Source organism: Geotrypetes seraphini, chromosome 1, assembly GCF_902459505.1.
Source record: "Geotrypetes seraphini chromosome 1, aGeoSer1.1, whole genome shotgun sequence".
Classification (NCBI taxonomy): Eukaryota; Metazoa; Chordata; class Amphibia; order Gymnophiona; family Dermophiidae; genus Geotrypetes; species Geotrypetes seraphini.
In genome coordinates, this window is record NC_047084.1 from 442,549,659 (window position 1) to 442,568,172 (window position 18,514).

The 18,514-nt window shown below is 42.7% G+C and overlaps 1 protein-coding gene across 2 annotated transcripts in view; it reads right to left on the reverse strand.

Annotated features, from left to right (window-relative positions):
* G6PD (glucose-6-phosphate dehydrogenase) overlaps positions 1–18,514 on the reverse strand; it is a 58,106-nt gene that overhangs the window by 4,272 nt on the left and 35,320 nt on the right. For both annotated transcript variants that reach the window (XM_033920297.1, XM_033920302.1), the window contains exons 6-11: positions 12,416–12,574; positions 11,696–11,821; positions 11,519–11,612; positions 5,962–6,148; positions 5,407–5,642; positions 759–835 (exon numbers count right to left, since the gene is read on the reverse strand). In XM_033920297.1, coding sequence (XP_033776188.1) covers positions 759–835; positions 5,407–5,642; positions 5,962–6,148; positions 11,519–11,612; positions 11,696–11,821; positions 12,416–12,574 — 879 coding nt within the window. The remainder of the gene's footprint in view (positions 1–758; positions 836–5,406; positions 5,643–5,961; positions 6,149–11,518; positions 11,613–11,695; positions 11,822–12,415; positions 12,575–18,514) is intronic.

Sequence of the window (18,514 nt, forward strand, 5' to 3'; positions counted from 1 at the left end):
ATTTGGGAAGCTCTGCTCTAGGATATAATACCTTCTAACGGACTTGAAAACTACAGTTTGTTATATACAATGGCTCTCCTTTTCCAAAGTAGCTCTGAAAAATCACAGCATACCATGAAGGTCTATGCAAAAATTTGTCAAACCCTTTAGCACATTAGCGCTTATGTGTACGCTGACTCTAGAAACATCAGTATGCTCTCAGCATTCCAACTAGAGGTCTGCACGGGAATGGGGATTGCGGGAATCTCCCCCCTAACCCACGGGACTTCCACGGGGACCCCACTCTAGCCAACGGGACTCCCACGGGGATGGAAGGCTTTGGATGCAGGGTTCGTCTATATAATATAATGGACACGTCAGCCTTAGTAAAAGAGGGGGTTTATAAGTTAATTACCTGAACAGAAAGCAAAAAAAGGGTTCTACCAAAGAGATTCCACAAGGAAAACAGCAGTGCAAACAGAAAAGAAACTGGAATTGATGATCCTGTCAGAAGTAATTGCTGCTTTTTATGGGGACGGGCGGGGATGGAGGTAGTTCCTTGCGGGAATGGGTGGGGATGGAGAAGATCCTGGTGGGGGCGGGCGGGATTTCTGTCCCTGTGCAACTCTCTAATTCCAACCCATACTGCAAATAATAATAATCAGTCCCGTCCCCCCCCAAAAAAAATTCACGTGTAAATGCTAGATTTTGGGGAAACTATTTAACCCCCCCCAAATGCTCAAGATATTAATACTCAGGTTCTGTGCAGTGTTACTCACCTGCGTACAAAGTGCATCTGACTACCACAGAACACATCTAGGATAAGTCGCTCATAGGCATCTGGAAGTTTCACATCCTACAGAAGAATCAAAAGGCAGGCAGTGACCTATAGGGATCTATTTCAAAAATTCTCAGGCAGTTTTTCCAAGGAATGTTTTAATATCTTACAATAAAGAAAAAAATAGTACTTACCTGCTGATTTTCTTCCCTTTACTCTCAACAGATCAATTCAGGACTGATAGGTTATGACCATCTACCTCAGATAGAGGAAGAGGACTCAGAATAGAGTTGTGCCATAATAGGAGTAAGCAGCTCTTCCAATTCATTATTCCAATAACAAAGCAGTTGGGACGACTTAACCAAAGAAACAATCTGCTAGGCTCATAAAGGATAGTTGAAACAATAAAAATGCAACAGCAGAACTCAGTGAACACCTGAACAGAGATAACCTCCAGATATCAAACAGCAACATACTGAAAGAGACAACGAAGAAAGGCAGGCACTTGGATTGATCTGTTGAGACTAAAAAGGAAAAGAAAAAAATAGCCAGTAAGTACTAAGTTTCTCCTCCCTTAGAATCTACAACACATGAGAATCCAGGACTGGTGGAATGTAGCAAAGCAATCCTCAAGTGGGGAGGGATCCTGAAATCCTCAATAAAAGGAGAACTGAAGTAGTGGTGACTGAAGGGTTCACCCTGGGACATATGGAGGAAGGAGTGGCCTAGTGGTTAGAGCTACAGCCTCAGCACCCTGGTAGCAGAACTCTTTTTTTTTTTTTGGGGGGGGGGCCTAAAAGCTCCACCCCAGACTCTGCTCAAACTCCACCCCATTCATTTTTCATATATATACACACACAATATAAGCTTATTAACAATATACAATGGTTAACCACAAAATTAAACTACACTGTATGCTTCTCAACATTCATTCCTACCAGAACTCCTGGCCTTGGTCACACATGCAGAACACAGATAACCTCTAGGCAAACACAGGACCACAAACTGGATGACTTCTACTGTGGGCGTAACATCTAAACCAGGAATCTCAAAGTCCCTCCTCGAGGGCTGCAATCCAGTCGGGTTTTCAGGATTTCCCCAATGAATATGCATTGAAAGCAGTGCATGCACATATATCTCATGCATATTCATTGGGGAAATCTTGAAAACCCGACTGGATTGCGGTCCTCAAGGAGGGACTTTGAGACCCCTGATCTAAACTGTCCTGGAAGAAGGAGGATCATCTATTAGCCAACTGTTCAAATAAGGATAAATTCTGATCCCCTAGTGATGAAGAAAAAAATATTACCTTGGAGAATGTTCTGGTTGCTGTGGAAAGATAAATTGCATGGCTTGGAACCGATAAATTACTGAGTGAAGTAGAACAGGTAGATGTGAATCATCTGCTTACTATTTCCAAAAATATTATGAGAAGGGGGCACACAATGAAGCTACTAAGTAGTAAATTTAAAACAAACTGGAGAAAATATTTCTTCACATAACATGTAATTAAACTCTGGAATTTGTTGTCAGAGAATGTGGTAAAAGCAGTTAGCTTAGCAGGGTTTAAAAAAGGTTTGGCTACTTTCCTAAAAGAAAAGTCCAAAAGCCATTTTTAATTGCTACTACTACTACTAATTTATATAGTGCTACTAGACATACATAGATATCAGAACACAAAACAGAGTGTCCCTGCTCAAAAGAGCTTACAATTTAGTCAAGACAGACAACTGGACTAGAAGGTGCATCAATACACTATGATCAGGTGAGCCAATTACAAAGGGAATGATAAGACAGATATTGGTGCTTAGAAGGTGGATTAGAGTTTGGAATTGAAAGCATCTTCAAAGATGGACTTGGGAAAATCCATTGCTTATTTCTAGGATAAGCAGCATAAAATCTATTTTATTCTTGAGATTTTGCCAGGTATTTGTGAACTGGATTGACCACTGGGCTTGATGGATCTTCAGCCTGTCTCATTATGGCAATGCTTATGTTCTTATGTTGCCTTAAAACCACAAAATGAAGAAACTGCTGCTGTAGAGGCCAAATTGAAATATGGACGTAGGCCTTCTTGAGATCTAGGGATTATTCAGAAATGAGTGGTCTTCAGAGAATGATTTATGTATTTTAGGTTCAGAAATGAGGCTGAAATAAGTCTCCTTTTTTATGTACCACAAAATAGATGAAATATAAAAACTGTTCCCAAGAATAAAGATCCTCCATGGTGTCCTTTATTGCTTTCTCTTTGACAGGAGTGATGCAAGGAAATTCCAAGAAAAAAAAATCTAGGTGGGGAAGAGAAAGTCTAGTTTGCAATCCGCTCTGACAATCTCCAAGACCCATTGATTCATGTAATCTTGGTCCATTCCTTGTAAAAACTAGATAGGCGTCTATGAGGAATTCCAAGTGGACCTGTGTACATTCATTGGGAAGCATAAGTAGAGGTAGATGGAGGAGATGGTCCTCCAGATCTTTTATCCCCATGAAAGACAGCAAGACCTAGAAAAGGAGGCAGAATGTCCTGGTCTATATTATTTAGTATCACAAAACTGTGCTTGAGATTGAGAATTCCTAGAGAACTTTAGCCTGTCCTCTGGCAGACTGAGGGTCTCCCAAATCACTGACCAACTTTTCTTCATTAAATAAGTTGCCCCAAAAGGGAAGCTTGGGGAGGGCGGATTTTGAGGCCACATCAGCCCAATTTTAGCCACAGGAAATGCTGTGCTGAAACCACCAAGGCCATTTCCTTTGCAGAAGCTCTGAGTAGATCAGAAAGATTGCCTGCTAAGTAAGCCAAACCAGCCTCCAGAGTAGAAAAGTCCAAAGACAGAGAAGTGGAGTCTATGGAGGTATCACTGGCTTGAACAATCTTAAGGTAAGCTGAAACTGTAGCCTGCAATCTCAAAGGATGAATTTAGTGTAGCTTCTAGTCTGCAATCCTGCACCAGTACCATAGTCTTTGTAATAGCCATAACCAAGGACCAAGGGTAAAGCCTGGATATGGATCCATGGCACCCCTCAGCCCAGCATCAGGAGTGTTCCGCTGAGCTTCTACACAGCCTCATGAATATGGAAAGATTTAGGAGGCTTTTTGATCTCTGACATCATGGGATCCAAGGTTGCAGCAGAGGGCTGAGGCACTAGAGAAGAAACGTGAAGAATATCCAGGAGCCTTAGTTCCTCCTTGCAAAAGAAACAAGAAATTGATGGATCATCTCCCTTCTCAATGCGAAGCTCTCTCTCCTCTCCATGAGAAGTCTACTAGTAGTGGTCATAAAGCAGGGACTGAGGCAAGACAGAAGGAAAAACAGAAGCCAAGGATTCAGTTTCCTAGTCAGAAGGTAGTTGCAACCTTCTCTTCTTAGAAGAAAGCTTATCCTGGGCAGGAGGAGAAGATGGCTGTGGCTGAAGAGAGGATTGAGAACATTTTGGCAAAAAAGTCTGATGAAGTAAGAACGGAAATGTCAAAACGAGGCATGGGAAGAGTACTGAAGGGAAGCGAAGTAGATGAAAAAGGAGTAGCAAGAGACCCTGTTAAATTGATAGCTCAGAGGCACAAACTTCAAAGATGGCCATTGTTCCTGTGCTAACCAATGAAAACTATAACCACCAGCAGCAAAGATAATGACTCTCCTGAAGCTGAAGGGACAGAAGCTAAAACTGGACCAGGGCTGCTTTCCACGTACTCTGATATGTTTCTCCTCTGACAGTGGGGAAAGAGAACAAGATTCATACTGCTCTGATGCAGTTTCTCTTGCTGCATAGTGAGAACAGGGTTTCACAGACTCAGCCGAGTTGCAATAAGCAAAGCAGGTAAGGAAACACTTGTATTCATCAGCTGCAAATAAGTCCCTTCCCCCAAACTGATGTGCTGAAAAGAATCCTTTTTTTCCTTGTAGAGGAAGGAGACCAAGCCAACCAGGAGAATGTGGGGGTGGAGAGGAGGCGAGGCATTTAGTACCACCAGGAATTCCTCCAGGCTGCTGGAAAATATAGGAATGCTCAATTGGGAGAGCTACACACCTCAATTCTGAATCCTCTACCTCCACTTGCTGGTAGATGGGCATAACCCACCAGTCCTGAATTGATGTGATGTAGCTTAGTGAACACCTCAATTCTTAGTATCTACATGTGAAGGGGCTCAGTTACTTAAAGCAAAAAACTTTAAAATAGAGAGTAAAGTTCAATTCCCACTCCCACCCCCATTGTGACAATAAGAAAAACTGCAAACAGAGACAGATCCCACCTCACACCCAGCCTGCTGATGAGAGCACGAGGAATGGCTCTTATATTAAGAGAATAACATGGGGACAAAATTTTCCCCGTCCCCATGAGTTATGTTGCTGTCCCTTCCCAGTGAGCTCTGTACAAGCCTCGAACACTTATGATTTTAAAGTGTTTGAGGCTTGTGTAGATGAGGGCAGAGCTTGCAGGAATGGGGCAGGGACAGGAAAATAAGTTCCCATGGGGACGGGGAAAAATGTGTCCCCACGTCATTCTCTATCTTATATCTCTCCCAGCAACAGCCCCACCTCATATGCTCTCCTGGACCCTACTTCACACCTTTCCCTGTGGGGAAAAAAAGCCTAGGGACAAACACTGACTGTGGATAAAGCAGTTAAGAGACACCTCTGAGGTTCACACACCTTATATCTGTTGCCATAGGTCAGGTCCAGCTCAGATTCTTCTGGATTGAAGAACATTCCAGGCTTTTTGGTCATCAGTTTTGTGTAAACTGCTTCATTTGGCTGCACTCTGATGACAAGCTCATTCCGTTTACACTGCTGGTTAAATATATCACCAGGGACATCCCGGAACTGCAACCGCACTTCTGCCTTGCGCTCATTCAAAGCCTTCCCACACCGTAGGATAAATGGGACACCTGCAGGTAAAAAAAAAAAAAAAAATCAAAAACAAAACCTCAAGTTACCCTGGTACCACAGAGTTCTCAGCATAAATCCCCAGAACCTTAATTCATCACTGCAGACCCAAAAGTTGCTTCCTATTAGCCTAAGGAGTTATCAGGACCAGCTCCTGCACAGAGCAGCCAGCAGCACATATCCAGTTCATACGAACCCTTAAACAATGTTTCTACCAGTAACAAACTCTGAGTTGCTGCATGCAGCACACACGAGGAGGAAAGCGCAAGGCCGGGGACATCTCCTTTAGCAAGGGAAGCCGTCTTCCCTGCAGTCACTTACCATCCCAGCGCTCATTCTGAATATACAGCACCACAACGGCAAAGGTGGCTGTTAGAGACCCTGCCGGGACAGTTGCATCATCAAGGTAACCCTTCTTCTCTTCTCCTTGGCCTGTGGGGTTCCCCACATACTGCCCCAGAACCACATCATTCAGCTGGATCTCAGAAACGGACTTAAGAACTTTCACCTAAAAACAGTAACAAGATCATCGGAGTTAATTATGTCTTTCTTAGTGGAAAGGAAAGCTGCAGAAACAAAAATTCCTAAAAGTATAAAGAATATATGAGAATTTAACCCTTTTCAGCAGAAAGACACCTGTAAATCTAGATGTCACAGGATTAAACTGTAAAATATATTTTCCACTGAAAAGGTAACGGGATGGATCAGCTTTCCAGAGGAGCTGATAGGGGTAACAGTACCAGAATTCAACTCTGATCAGGCATCTCATTTGGCACCACAGCAGCATCTCCTTCACTCTGCTATTTTTTTAAACCTTCCTAATCTCAGCAAATTCTCAGCCCCCTCCCCCCTACCGGATCTTGAGAAAGCTCTATCCTTTGTCACTGGAGGTCTTTCCAGTAGTGAACATGTAACACCTTTGCTGGCCAAATTGCATCGGTTACCAGTAGCTTGGAGAATTCAGTTTAAGATACCATTGCTAGTTTTTAAAGTCATGCGGCAGGAATTGCCAAAAGCTGTGGGTATCCTGATTGCCCCATATGTACATTCTCGCTTGTTGAGGTCTGGATCTCAGCACCTGTTAGAAGGGCCTTCTTTACATGATATTGCAAAGGTTACAATCCGTGAACGAGTTTTTAGTGTTACAGATCCACGATTGTGGAATGCACTCCCTGAGCATATTCGTCAGATTCCTGTATTATTATCCTTTCGTAAGTGTTTGAAAACTTATTATTTTAAGGAAGTCTCTGGTAGTGTATAGGGGAGATATTACAGTTTTGTAGTTATTACTTTTTTGGGAGATCTATAAGAAAATGTTTTGGAATATTTTTTATTAATGTGCATATGTTTGGCTGTTTGTCTATTTATGCTTATGTATGTTTTTATAACCCACATAGTTTTGGGGATATGCAAAATATAAATGTTTTTAAATAAATAAATCCTCTACAAAGCCTCCCACCTTATTTGATGATACAATGCTTGCTCTGTTTAAGAATCCTAAACTTGGCCTCCCTCTGATTCATTCTTCTCACATTCAAAGCCAGCCATAAATATGGATATATTCCTTTGGGCTAGAACATAAGAACATAAGAAGCGCCATCTCCGGATCAGACCTTCGGTCCATCAAGTCCGGCGATCCGCACACGCAGAGGCCCTGCCAGGTATACACCTGGCTTATTTTATAGCCAGTGTCAACTGAATAAAAGAATGGAAAACAAAATAGTGTCCAAATAATAATATAATTTAACAAAGTTGGTGGAACACTAAAAGTGTATATAACGTGATTATAATCAAGGGAAAAAAGACCTCAAAATACCCCTAAATTGTGATCAATGAAGTCACAAATATTTTGGGGTTAGGTATCATCACCGGTCAAAAACCCTTGAATTTTTAATATTTTTAATTTTCATTGATTTTTAGTTATTTAAAACATTTTTTATTTTATTATAAATATAGTATATGTCAATTTCATACTTAAATTTTTCCTTTTAAATGATTGAGCATTCAAATGACCAGCAACTGTTGGTTCAATACCATAATAATAATTCTGCTGATATTTAAAAGATAGTAAGCACTTATCTTTGAAAACCCATTTTCAAAGATAAGTGCTTACTATCTTTTAAATATCAGCAGAATTATTATTATGGTATTGAACCAACAGTTGCTGGTCATTTGAATGCTCAATCATTTAAAAGGAAAAATTTAAGTATGAAATTGACATATACTATATTTATAATAAAAGAAAAAATGTTTTAAATAACTAAAAATCAATGAAAATTAAAAATATTAAAAATTCAAGGGTTTTTGACCGGTGATGATACCTAACCCCAAAATATTTGTGACTTCATTGATCACAATTTAGGGGTATTTTGAGGTCTTTTTTCCCTTGATTATAATCACGTTATATACACTTTTAGTGTTCCACCAACTTTGTTAAATTATTTTATAGCCAACCATATCTTTATATGCCTCTCTCAAGGAGATATGCATCTAGTTTGCTTTTGAAGCCTAGGACTGTCGATTCCGCAATAATCTCCCCTGGGAGAGTATTCCAGATGTCAACCACTCTCTGTGTGAAGCAGAACTTCCTGATATTAGTCCTGAACTTGTCCCCCCTTAGCTTCATTTCATGTCCTCTTGTCCGTGTCAAATTGGACAATGTAAATAATCTCTGCTCTATTTTGTCGATTCCTTTCAGTATTTTGAAGGTCTCGATCATATCCCCACGCAGTCTCCTCTTCTCAAGGGAGAACAATCCCAGTGTTTTAAGTCGATCCTCATATTCCAGTTTCTCCATACCCTTCACCAGTTTAGTCGCTCGTCTCCTCCAGCAGTTTTATATCCTTCTTTAGGTAGGGAGACCAATGTTGGACGCAGTATTCCAAGTGGGGTCTGACCATTGCCCTATAAAGCGGCATTATAACTTTCTCCGATCTACTCGAGATTCCTTTCTTTATCATGCCCAACATTCTATTTGCCTTCTTTGCCGCTGCCGCGCATTGTGCTGACGGCTTCAGGGTCCTATCTATCAGTACACCCAGATCCCTTTCTTGTTCACTTTTTCCCAGAGTTGCACCTGACATTCTGTACTCGTATTCCTTATTTTTACTGCCTAAATGCATTACCTTGCATTTCTCCACGTTGAACTTCATCTGCCATTTCTCCGCCCATTTTTCTAACCGACACAAATCGCTCTGGAGTTCCTCACTGTCCTCCTGCGATCTGATTGCCCGGCAGAGTTTTGTGTCGTCTGCAAACTTGATGATCTCACTGGATGTTCCGTTTTCCAGGTCATTGATATAAATATTAAAAAGGATCGGCCCAAGTACTGAGCCCTGGGGTACACCACTAGTCACTTTCTCCTAGTCGGAGAACTTCCCATTAATGCCCACTCTCTGCTTCCTGTTATCCAGCCATTTGCCTATCCATCTTTGTATATCTCCCTCTATGCCATGGCTTTGTAGTTTCCTGAGAAGTCTTTCGTGTGGAACTTTGTCAAATGCTTTCTGGAAGTCCAAGTATATTATGTCCACCGGCTTTCCACTATCTATTTGCTTGTTCACGGTCTCAAAGAATTGGAGTAAATTCGTCAAGCACGATTTCCCTTTCCTGAATCCATGTTGACTGGGTTTCATCAAGTCGTGTGTGTCCAAGTGCTGAACTATGCTATCCTTGATCAGTGATTCAATCATCTTGCCGGGGACAGACGTAAGACTCACAGGTCTATAGTTGCCCGGTTCTCCTCTCGATCCTTTTTTGAAAATTGGCGTGACGTTCGCTTTCCTCCAGTCGTCTGGTATCTGACCAGTTCTGATTGACAGGTTTGCAAGTTTTTGCAATAACTCTCCGATTTCAACCTTCAATTCCTTCAAGACTCTCAGGTGAATTTCATCCGGTCCAGGGGATTTGTCACTTTTAAGTTTGTCGATCTGGTAGTATATAGAAGCAACTATCCATCCTATCCTGAAAAGGCCAAGCTGGACCTGAATTCAAGAAGGCGTGGGATAGGCATGTAGGATCTCAGAGAGAGAAAGAGATAATGGTTACTGTGGACGGGCAGACTAGATGGGCCATTTGGCCTTTATCTGCCATCATGTTTCTAAGTAAATCTTTGATTCTTCATCTCCAAAATCCCTGTAATCATTTTGGGGCAATTTTCCAATTACCTAGACAATAGTCAAACCTCTACCTTATAGAACTGTGACATCTGTGTTAGTTGATAGACCAGTAAAATTTGATTTGCACATGCTTCCGAGAGGGGGGAGGAGGGGTTGCATATGTGAGCGACAGTGTGGTGGCAGGTGGGAAAAATCACAACTGTTTTGCTCTTAGACCTTAGTACTGCTTCTAACTTGGTAGATCATGCACTATGTTTCTCAGCTTGCACAACTACCATCTTAGAGGCATAGTCCTGTACTGGTTTACCTCAAACTTCAGATTTTCACTGCAAAATGTAATTCTTCCTCATTCATGGCTCATTTGTTGCATTGCAGTGTCTGTCCCATAAGGCTACTCTTGCTCCTTTGCTATTCAATATATTATTCATCCCGTTCACACCTATCCAAAGTCTGAGTCTCAGCTGTTTTTGTTACACCAATAATGTTCAAGTCATAGCATATGTTGACCTTGACTCCCTTGATCCACACTTTCTCAGAGGTTAATTCAACTTAAGCTCATGTTTAATCCCTTTGAAGACAAAAAAGCATTGGTAGTGCTCTATATACAACTCTCAAGGAAATTTATTTGAAATGCTACAGCTTATACAAAATATTAAGTTAATGCATCGGACTCAATTGTAATACAACAGTGTTACAATTATGAGTCTGATGCATTAACTTTATTGGAATATTTTGTATAAACTGTAGCATTTCAAAGTTACATTTGAGATTATAGAAGGTATCACAGTAATTTGATTTGATTAAGTCAGTTCTCAGAAACTTCCAGTCTCTTTTTAGAATCAAATTCAAGATTATTATGTTAACTCACTGTGCCCTTTTCCTGGCACCCCAATTTATCTGTCAGATTTATTTACTGTACATATTCCTTCATGGGCTCTCCTGAAATGGGGAGTAAGTAAGAGGAGAGGGTCCTAGCATATTTGGAGGGGGTCAGTTCGGCAGGGGGAGCTACCCGGTGGTAGGAGGGAGTGGGCACCCTTCCTACCTCTCTTTTTAGTTTTGTTCCGGGTATCGTCAGGGGGAAGGGAGGGGGGCAGTAGATATTGTGTTACGCGCACACACACATCTGTGCCCATAGGGAAAAAAAAAAAAAGGCAGGCCTGTCTGTTTTTTCAGGTCGGTATTAGCCGTTGCTGCCTTTGCCATGTTGGGGCTTTGATCAGATGGCTTGTTTTAATATTAATTATCTTATTTTAATACTAATGAGGTCATTTGCATGGCAGAGTCAAAGAATGTACAAATGCATGGAAAACCATGCGGTGAGACATCTAAACATCAGGTCAGATAATTAGATCACTAAATCAGCCAAACTGGTTTAGCGACGACTGGACAATTTTATGCATCCAGCCCTAAGTCTCTAGTTTCTCCTTTAAGCCATGGTTTTATGAATTAGCTTCTTTTATGCTGTACATTGGTGCATACTACTTTGTAATATATCAAAAGGCAGTTGATCAACTATTTAAATTTTAAAAAGTCTGGAAAAAGCAGATCATCCTTAATTGCAAAATAGCAGAGATCAACTCTGGATTAAATTAGGCAGACTTCTTGGGCCTTCATAGTTCTTTTTCTACAGCATAAATGTTAAGAGCAGAATATGACATACATCTATCCCCTTACAACACTAGCTCTGCCTGTGGAGGGACAACTGACTGGAAGAGCTACTACAGTTATGCTTCCTGGACAAGGATAAATCTGCAAACCTTCTCATCTCGGACGTCATCAGAGTTTGTGGATGTTGGCTTTTCCATTGCCACAAGACAGAGTATCTGTAAGAGATGGTTCTGCATCACATCCCTGAAATTAAAATAGCACCAATAAATAAATAAAAAAAGACGTAACAGGTGTCTGAAAACAATAATTAGTCAGCTTTTCCTTACCGAATTATTCCAAATTCATCGAAGTAACCTCCACGACCTTCAGTCCCAAAAGGCTCTTTGAAGGTCAGCATAACACAGCCGATGTTGTCTCGATTCCAAACTGGGCCAAAAATTCTGTTGCCAAACCTTTAAAAAAAAACAACCCAAAAAAATGAGCTTTATGAAAAGTAAACCTAGAAGCAGGCGAAGCCCTGCAATCATGTTGATTTTTGACCAGTAATTTTCCTCCTGTTTATCTGGGCTTTCAGCTCATTGTAGAACCAATGCTGTGATCCCATACTGTACATCTTTATTTGCAACCATTCAGCGAGTTTTCACATGTTTTGCAATACTACCCTACCCTTACACAGTGACTTTTTAGCTGGAGCCACACATGGCAGCTACCTCCAGACTTAAGTCTGATCACCAGGTGTCATCTCTGTGAAAGGATTCACATTCTTTCCCCAAGAAGCTGTATGTACTCTCTCTGCATCATCCCCAGGTGGCCCAGATGTGATACATAGATCTCCTACATAATAGCAGGGAGTGCTGATGCTAAACTGTTGGGTCAGTTTGCAGTCATATCACTGAGACTAACACCAGGACAGAGTTGGGTTTTTCAAATTCAAGGCACGTTATTTCCTTGTCCAAGTGGAGTAAGCTATACCTGAGGTAGTAGACCCACGGTTGCAAGAAGAGTCAGTGGAAAAATCAAGATTTGAACCCTGAAAAAGTACAAACCTTAGCACCATGAGATTCTGAACCATCTCCTTTCCCAGATAGTGATCAATACGGTAAATCTGATCCTCTCTGAAAAGGGACGCGATATGGTTGGAAAGTTTATTGGAACTTTCCAGATCCTTTCCGAATGGCTTCTCTACAATCAGACGTGTCCAACCCCTAAAGGGGGGGAAAAAAGCACAGAAATATGTCAAGCTTCTCCCACTGAAGGGCATTATTAGCCATTTCCAAGTCAAATTCAATGTGTTATCCTATATCTTCTTGAATTCTACTGTTTTAGCACCCACTACCTCTCTTCTGGAAGACTGTTCTATGCACCCACCTGAAGTATACTTCCTTTTCAGTGTCATACCATAACCTGGAGCTTGCTTTCATAAAAATCATGTCTGCTGATAGAAACATAGATGTCTCAAAAAAATATAAATGCACCAACATATAAATCCATCTCATTCCTAGGTTATTAATATTTACAAAATACTGCAATAAATGGGAAAAAGCAGCAACCTCCTTTATACAAAGCCACAGGAGGCACTGTATCACCCTTTTGAATCAATCAATCTATGAAGGTGTGAGCTTGCAACGCAAACCCAAAATGGAAAAGGGCACAGAGGGTGACCTTTAGCTGGGACTCCATTTTGTCTAGTTACTGCCTCATATCTAAATCCTTAAATCTTCTTTCATAACATTACATATGACCAATCTTTTAAGCTGTTCTCTGAACTACCTCATATATTATTTTGGAGATATGGCTCCTCAACTGGATGACCCTCCCCTCCTCTGCTGTCTCCCAATCATCCACACAGACTATCAGCATTTTTCTACTTTCTACCTCTCCTCATCTTTCTGGCTACTTTTAAATGGTGTCAGGTCAAAAGTGTGCCGGGACAAAGGTGCGCGCAGACAATTGAGCGCACTGTGGAGGTGCGCGCCGCAGAAAATTACTGTTTTTAGGGCTCCGACGGGGGGTGTGTGGTGGGGGAACCCCCCCACTTTACTTAATAGAGATCGTGCCGCGTTGTGGGGGGCTTGGGGGGTTGTAACCCCCCCCCCATTTTACTGAAAACTTCACTTTTTCCCTGTTTTTAGGGAAAAAGTTAAGTTTACAGTAAAATGTGGAGGGTTACAACCCCCCAAGCCCCCCACAACGCCGGCGCGATCTCTATTAAGTAAACTGGGGGGGATCCCCAACAAAACCCCTCGTCGGAGCCCGTAAAAACTATAATTTTCTTCGGCACGCGCCTCCATCTTGCGCTCAGTTGTCGGCGCGCACCTTTGTCTTTCGCGGGGTTATCTATGAACCCTTTTAAATTATGCAACCACCGAGGACTTATCTGGCCAGTGTATGCTCCCCTCCCTCCCTTTGGATTTTTGCATCCAGGTGTGACTCATTAATAGAGCTACTGCCTCTGTAACCCATTTTGAGTTCTGGCAGGATGGGGTATAAATCCAAATAAATAAATGTGATCAACTTGAACTGGGAAGAACTGGGCATATAATAGAACAGCTTGTATCTTGGGCCTTATTCCCAGCTGGTCTTTCACCTTTTATTCTTGGCAGCAAAAATGAACATAGCTCATGCCTGGAAAGATGCTTTAGGTCCATCACTGTCTATTTGGAAGATGACGATTAGAGAATTGAGGATTTTTGATAAAATCACTGACTTTAGGGAACATTCAACTTTGGTTCCCTGTTAATGATCAACCCCCCTATTAGTGGGATTTTGCTATTATGACTGCCAACATATAACCACTGAATATATTAGGCTAATGCTATTGAAAACCTACTTATTTAAGTAATTTTTGTAATTTCTAGGTCATTTGTTTTTATTGTCACTGTTTCAATTTTCTTTTGTAAACCACATAAGGTACTGCGGTATACAAATAGATTTTTATGTTATGTTGTTGATTACTTGGGGGCAAAGATGTTGGGTTTCTCAGCTGACTTGTACTAATGATGAAACCTGTTTTTTCTTTGTAGATCATTGTGATTTGTCTTGGTTGTAATAGTCCTCAATGCCAAAATTTGTGTGTTTATGGTATACAATTTATAGTTAAAAAGAAAAAGGGAAAAAAAAAAAAAAGATTCACCATGTAACTCAGAGGTTCTCAACCAGTTCTTAGGACACACCCAGCCAGTTGTGTTTCCAGGATATGTACAATGAATATAAGATAGATTTGCATACCAACAGGAAGTGCATACAAATCTCTCTTGCAAAGTCATTGCAGATATCCTGAAAACATAACAAGCTGGGTGTGTCCCAAGGACTGGGTTGAAATACACTGATCCTTGAGACTGTTAAATCTTTCCCCACTAAACAATTTTAAAAAGTGGCGCACACACACACTAATTTATAAGTTACATTAGATAGAATTAAACAATTTTCTTCACGCTTACAATTTTATGATATTCTTTGTTGCTCTTCACCTGCCTTTATCTTTGGATTAAAGGGTAACATCCCGACAGGAAGTGACGTCACCGGTATAGCAGTCAGCTTCTGAAAGGAGCTCCATCAAAACCATGCTATTAATTAATAAATATTCCCAATTGTGCAACTTTTCTATCATCCCCTCTGCGTGGAGAGGTTTGCTAAGGATGGAATGATGACCTGGCAAAAGCTGGACTTTTACCATTTCAATGGAGGCAAAGCTGGGCCGAAGGACTCCAGTCTTTCGCACGTGGCCAGCATGGCAGAGGCCTTGGACCGAACCAGTACGTCGCCACCTGCCTCGGTGGAATCGGCACTTGCCACTGCAGCCAATCCTACAGACTTCAATCACCCAGCTTCTGCTGGACATTAAATCGGAAATGTCCTGAATGCGGCCAGGATATCACTCAGGCAGTGAATGACCTGTGGCAGAACATGGCTGAATTAGCCCGCCGGCAGGAAGATGTGGAGCAATGTCTGGATGGCTATGGAGAAGATCTGGTGGACACTCAATAGTAGCTTGCTGCATTGCAAGGAACTGTGGGATGAATTGAGGATCTGGAGAATTGCTCCAGGCAATGTAATTTGCGGATGCCGGAGGAGGCATGCTATCAGGATGCTAGGCAGGTGGCGGGGGACATCTGCATGGTCCTTCTGGCACTAGAGGGGGTCCAGAGGGCTCCCACTCTGCTATAAGCCTGGAAAGAGTGCACATGCCTTAGGCCACCTGCCAATAATCACCCCTGGGATATTTTGCTATGCCTCAACCGTTACAAGCAAAAAGAAGAAATTTTTCATGCAGCCTGGAAACGAAAGGATTATGTATGGCAAGGCCACAAAGTGGATGTTTTTCAGGATGTGGCTGCAGTGACCCTCCGTAAGTGAAGAAACTGGAGACCTGTTGCAAAGTATTTACATTCAGAGGACCTTAGGTATCACTGGCTTTTCCCATTTGCATTGGCCATGACGGTGGGAACCACGACCAGAACAGTTTGATCTTTGGAGGAGGCTTGGAGACTCTTGGCAGCCATGGAGGCACCCAACCTCTCTGCAGAGGCGAGAAACAACGTGGATAAAGATACAGCTACTACATTAGCGGCATCGGCCGGGCAACAGAGACAAGGGAAGAAGGCAGCACTACCTCAAAGCCAGCACATGACTCCAGAGCCAGTGTGTCCCCCGTAATCTTTGTATGGGAGGATGGTGGAGTTTACCCTTGGACTATTGAGAAGCAGCAACTGGAGGGGTTTGTTGGAGTGACTTGGGTGTGAGTATATGAGGGTGTGCCCCCCTTCCCCGTACAGGGTTATAGAGGGGGCCTGTTATGGTGGGTTGTATGAGGAGTGCAAATGTGGGAGTATTTGAATGAGGTGATGGGGTGGGGGGGTAAGAACCCTAATGGGGTCTGGCCTTTCAGGTCGAGTGGAGCAAGGGCTTGTCGACCTGGTACTCATTTCCTCTATGGGGCCTTGCGTTCCTTTATGCCAGCCCGAGGCTAGTTCAAGGATGGAGGAAGGGGGGGGTTGGAGGGGAGGGGTGAGGGGGTGGACCACCACAATGTTACATTCTGGAAGGGGGTAGAACAGTGGGGTTTAGGATCTTAAGAATATAAGAATAGATCGTCAGTGAGAACATGAAGACTGCCAATCAAGTGGAGCAAGCTTCATCCAAGGCAAGGCAAATCATAGGTTGCATATGCAGGAGTTTCGTCAGCCGTAAGCCTGAAGTCATTATGCCATTGTATAGATCCATGGTAAGGCCCCACCTGGAATACTGTGTGCAATTCTGGAGGCCGCATTACCGTAAGGATGTGCTGAAACTGGAGTCGGTCCAGAGAATGGCCATCCGGATGGTCTCGGGACTCAAGGATCTCCCGTACGAGGAACGGCTGGATAAGTTGCAGCTGTACTCACTCAAGGAACGCAGAGAGAGGGGTGACATGATTGAGACATTCAAGTATCTTACGAGCCGCATCGAGGTGGAAGAAGATATCTTCTTTTTCAAGGGTCCCGCGGCAACAAGGGGGAATCCGTGGAAAATCAGGGACGGGAAACTGCACGGGGACACCAGGAAATTCTTTTTCACTGAAAGGGTGGTTGATCGCTGGAATAGTCTTCCACTTCAGGTTATTGAGGCCAGCAGCGTGCCTGATTTTAAGGCCAAATGGGATAGACACGTGGGATCTATTCACAGAGAAAGGTAGGAGAGGGTCATTGGGGTGGGCAGACTAGATGGGCCGTGGCCCTTATCTGCCGTCTATTTCTATGTTTCTATGACTTACTGGATCAGACCAATAGTCCATCAAGCCCAGTAGCCCATTCTCACGATGGCCAATCCAGATCACTAGTACCTGGCCAAAATCCAAGGAGTAGCAATATTCCATGCTACCGATCCAGGGCAAGGAGTAGCTTCCCCCATGTCAATAACAGACTATGGACTTTTCCTCCAGGAAATTGTTCAACCCTTTTTCTTAAAACCAGCTTTGCTATCCGCTCTTACCACAACCTCTGTCAATGTGTTCAAGAGTGAAAAAAAAAATTCTCCTATTGGTTTTAAAAGTATTTCCCTGTAACTTCATCGAGTGTCCACTAGTCTTTGTAATTTTTGACGGAGTGAAAAATTGATCCACTTGTACCCGTTCTACTCCACTCAGGATTTTGTAGATTTCTCCCCTCGGCCATCTCTTTTCCAAGGAGAAGAGCCCTAAACGCTTTAGTCTTTCCTCATACGAGAGGAGTTCCATCCCCCTTTATCATCTTGGTTGCTCTTCTTTGAATCTTTTCTAGCACCACTATATCTTTCTTGAGATAAGGAGACCAGAATTGAACGCAATACTCCAAATGAGGTCACACCATGGAGCAATTCAGGGGCATTATAACTTCTTAGTCTTGTTAACCATCCATTTTTTAATAGTTCCTAGCGTCTTGCTGGGCTATGGTGGTGACCCAGTTAGTGGCTGGGATGACAGGGGTCACTTTTCTGGGAGTTGAGGGTTTTCTTTTTTGTGATTCACAGGTTGAGTATGGGCTATGGAAGGAAGCAATCTCCTTGAGGGCGCAGAGAAACTAGGGAGTGGAGACTTTTGAAATATTGGCTATTACCTGCTGTTTCTTCTCCGGAGCGCCTCCCAGATACCTAAAGTGCCTATTGCCAACAGGCACTGGAGAAGGACACCAACTACCATCAGGTCCTGGCCTGGGAGATAAGAACGCGCTTCCTCCTGTGGCGCAGCCACAGGCGCGGGGCTGTAGGGCGTGGCCGGAGGGGCGTGCCCTGAGGGGCAGGTCATGCCCCTTATGAGCCCCTTGGGAGCCACTGGAGCAGAAATAGAGATAAGTTTAACTTTATTTACTGAGGACTTTTACTGAACTGTGTAATGGGTAAACGTAAAAGTAAATTTCGAGTCTCAACCCCGGTCACGGTTGGACCTATGGATAAACATTTGACATTACCTGGGACTACAAAACCCACTGATAAACTAGATTCAATCTCAGGAGCCTCTTTAAGCTCACTAGAATGCACCCCCCTCCCTCCTGATCTTCCTAGGGGCTTAGAGCCTAATGGCTCACAAGCAGATTCTTTTGAAGCCTCCGACCCTCAGCAGGCTATGGAGATGGTATTTTCTCAGATGCCTTAAGTTTTTCTTGAAACCACTAGACACGCTGAGGGGCTGG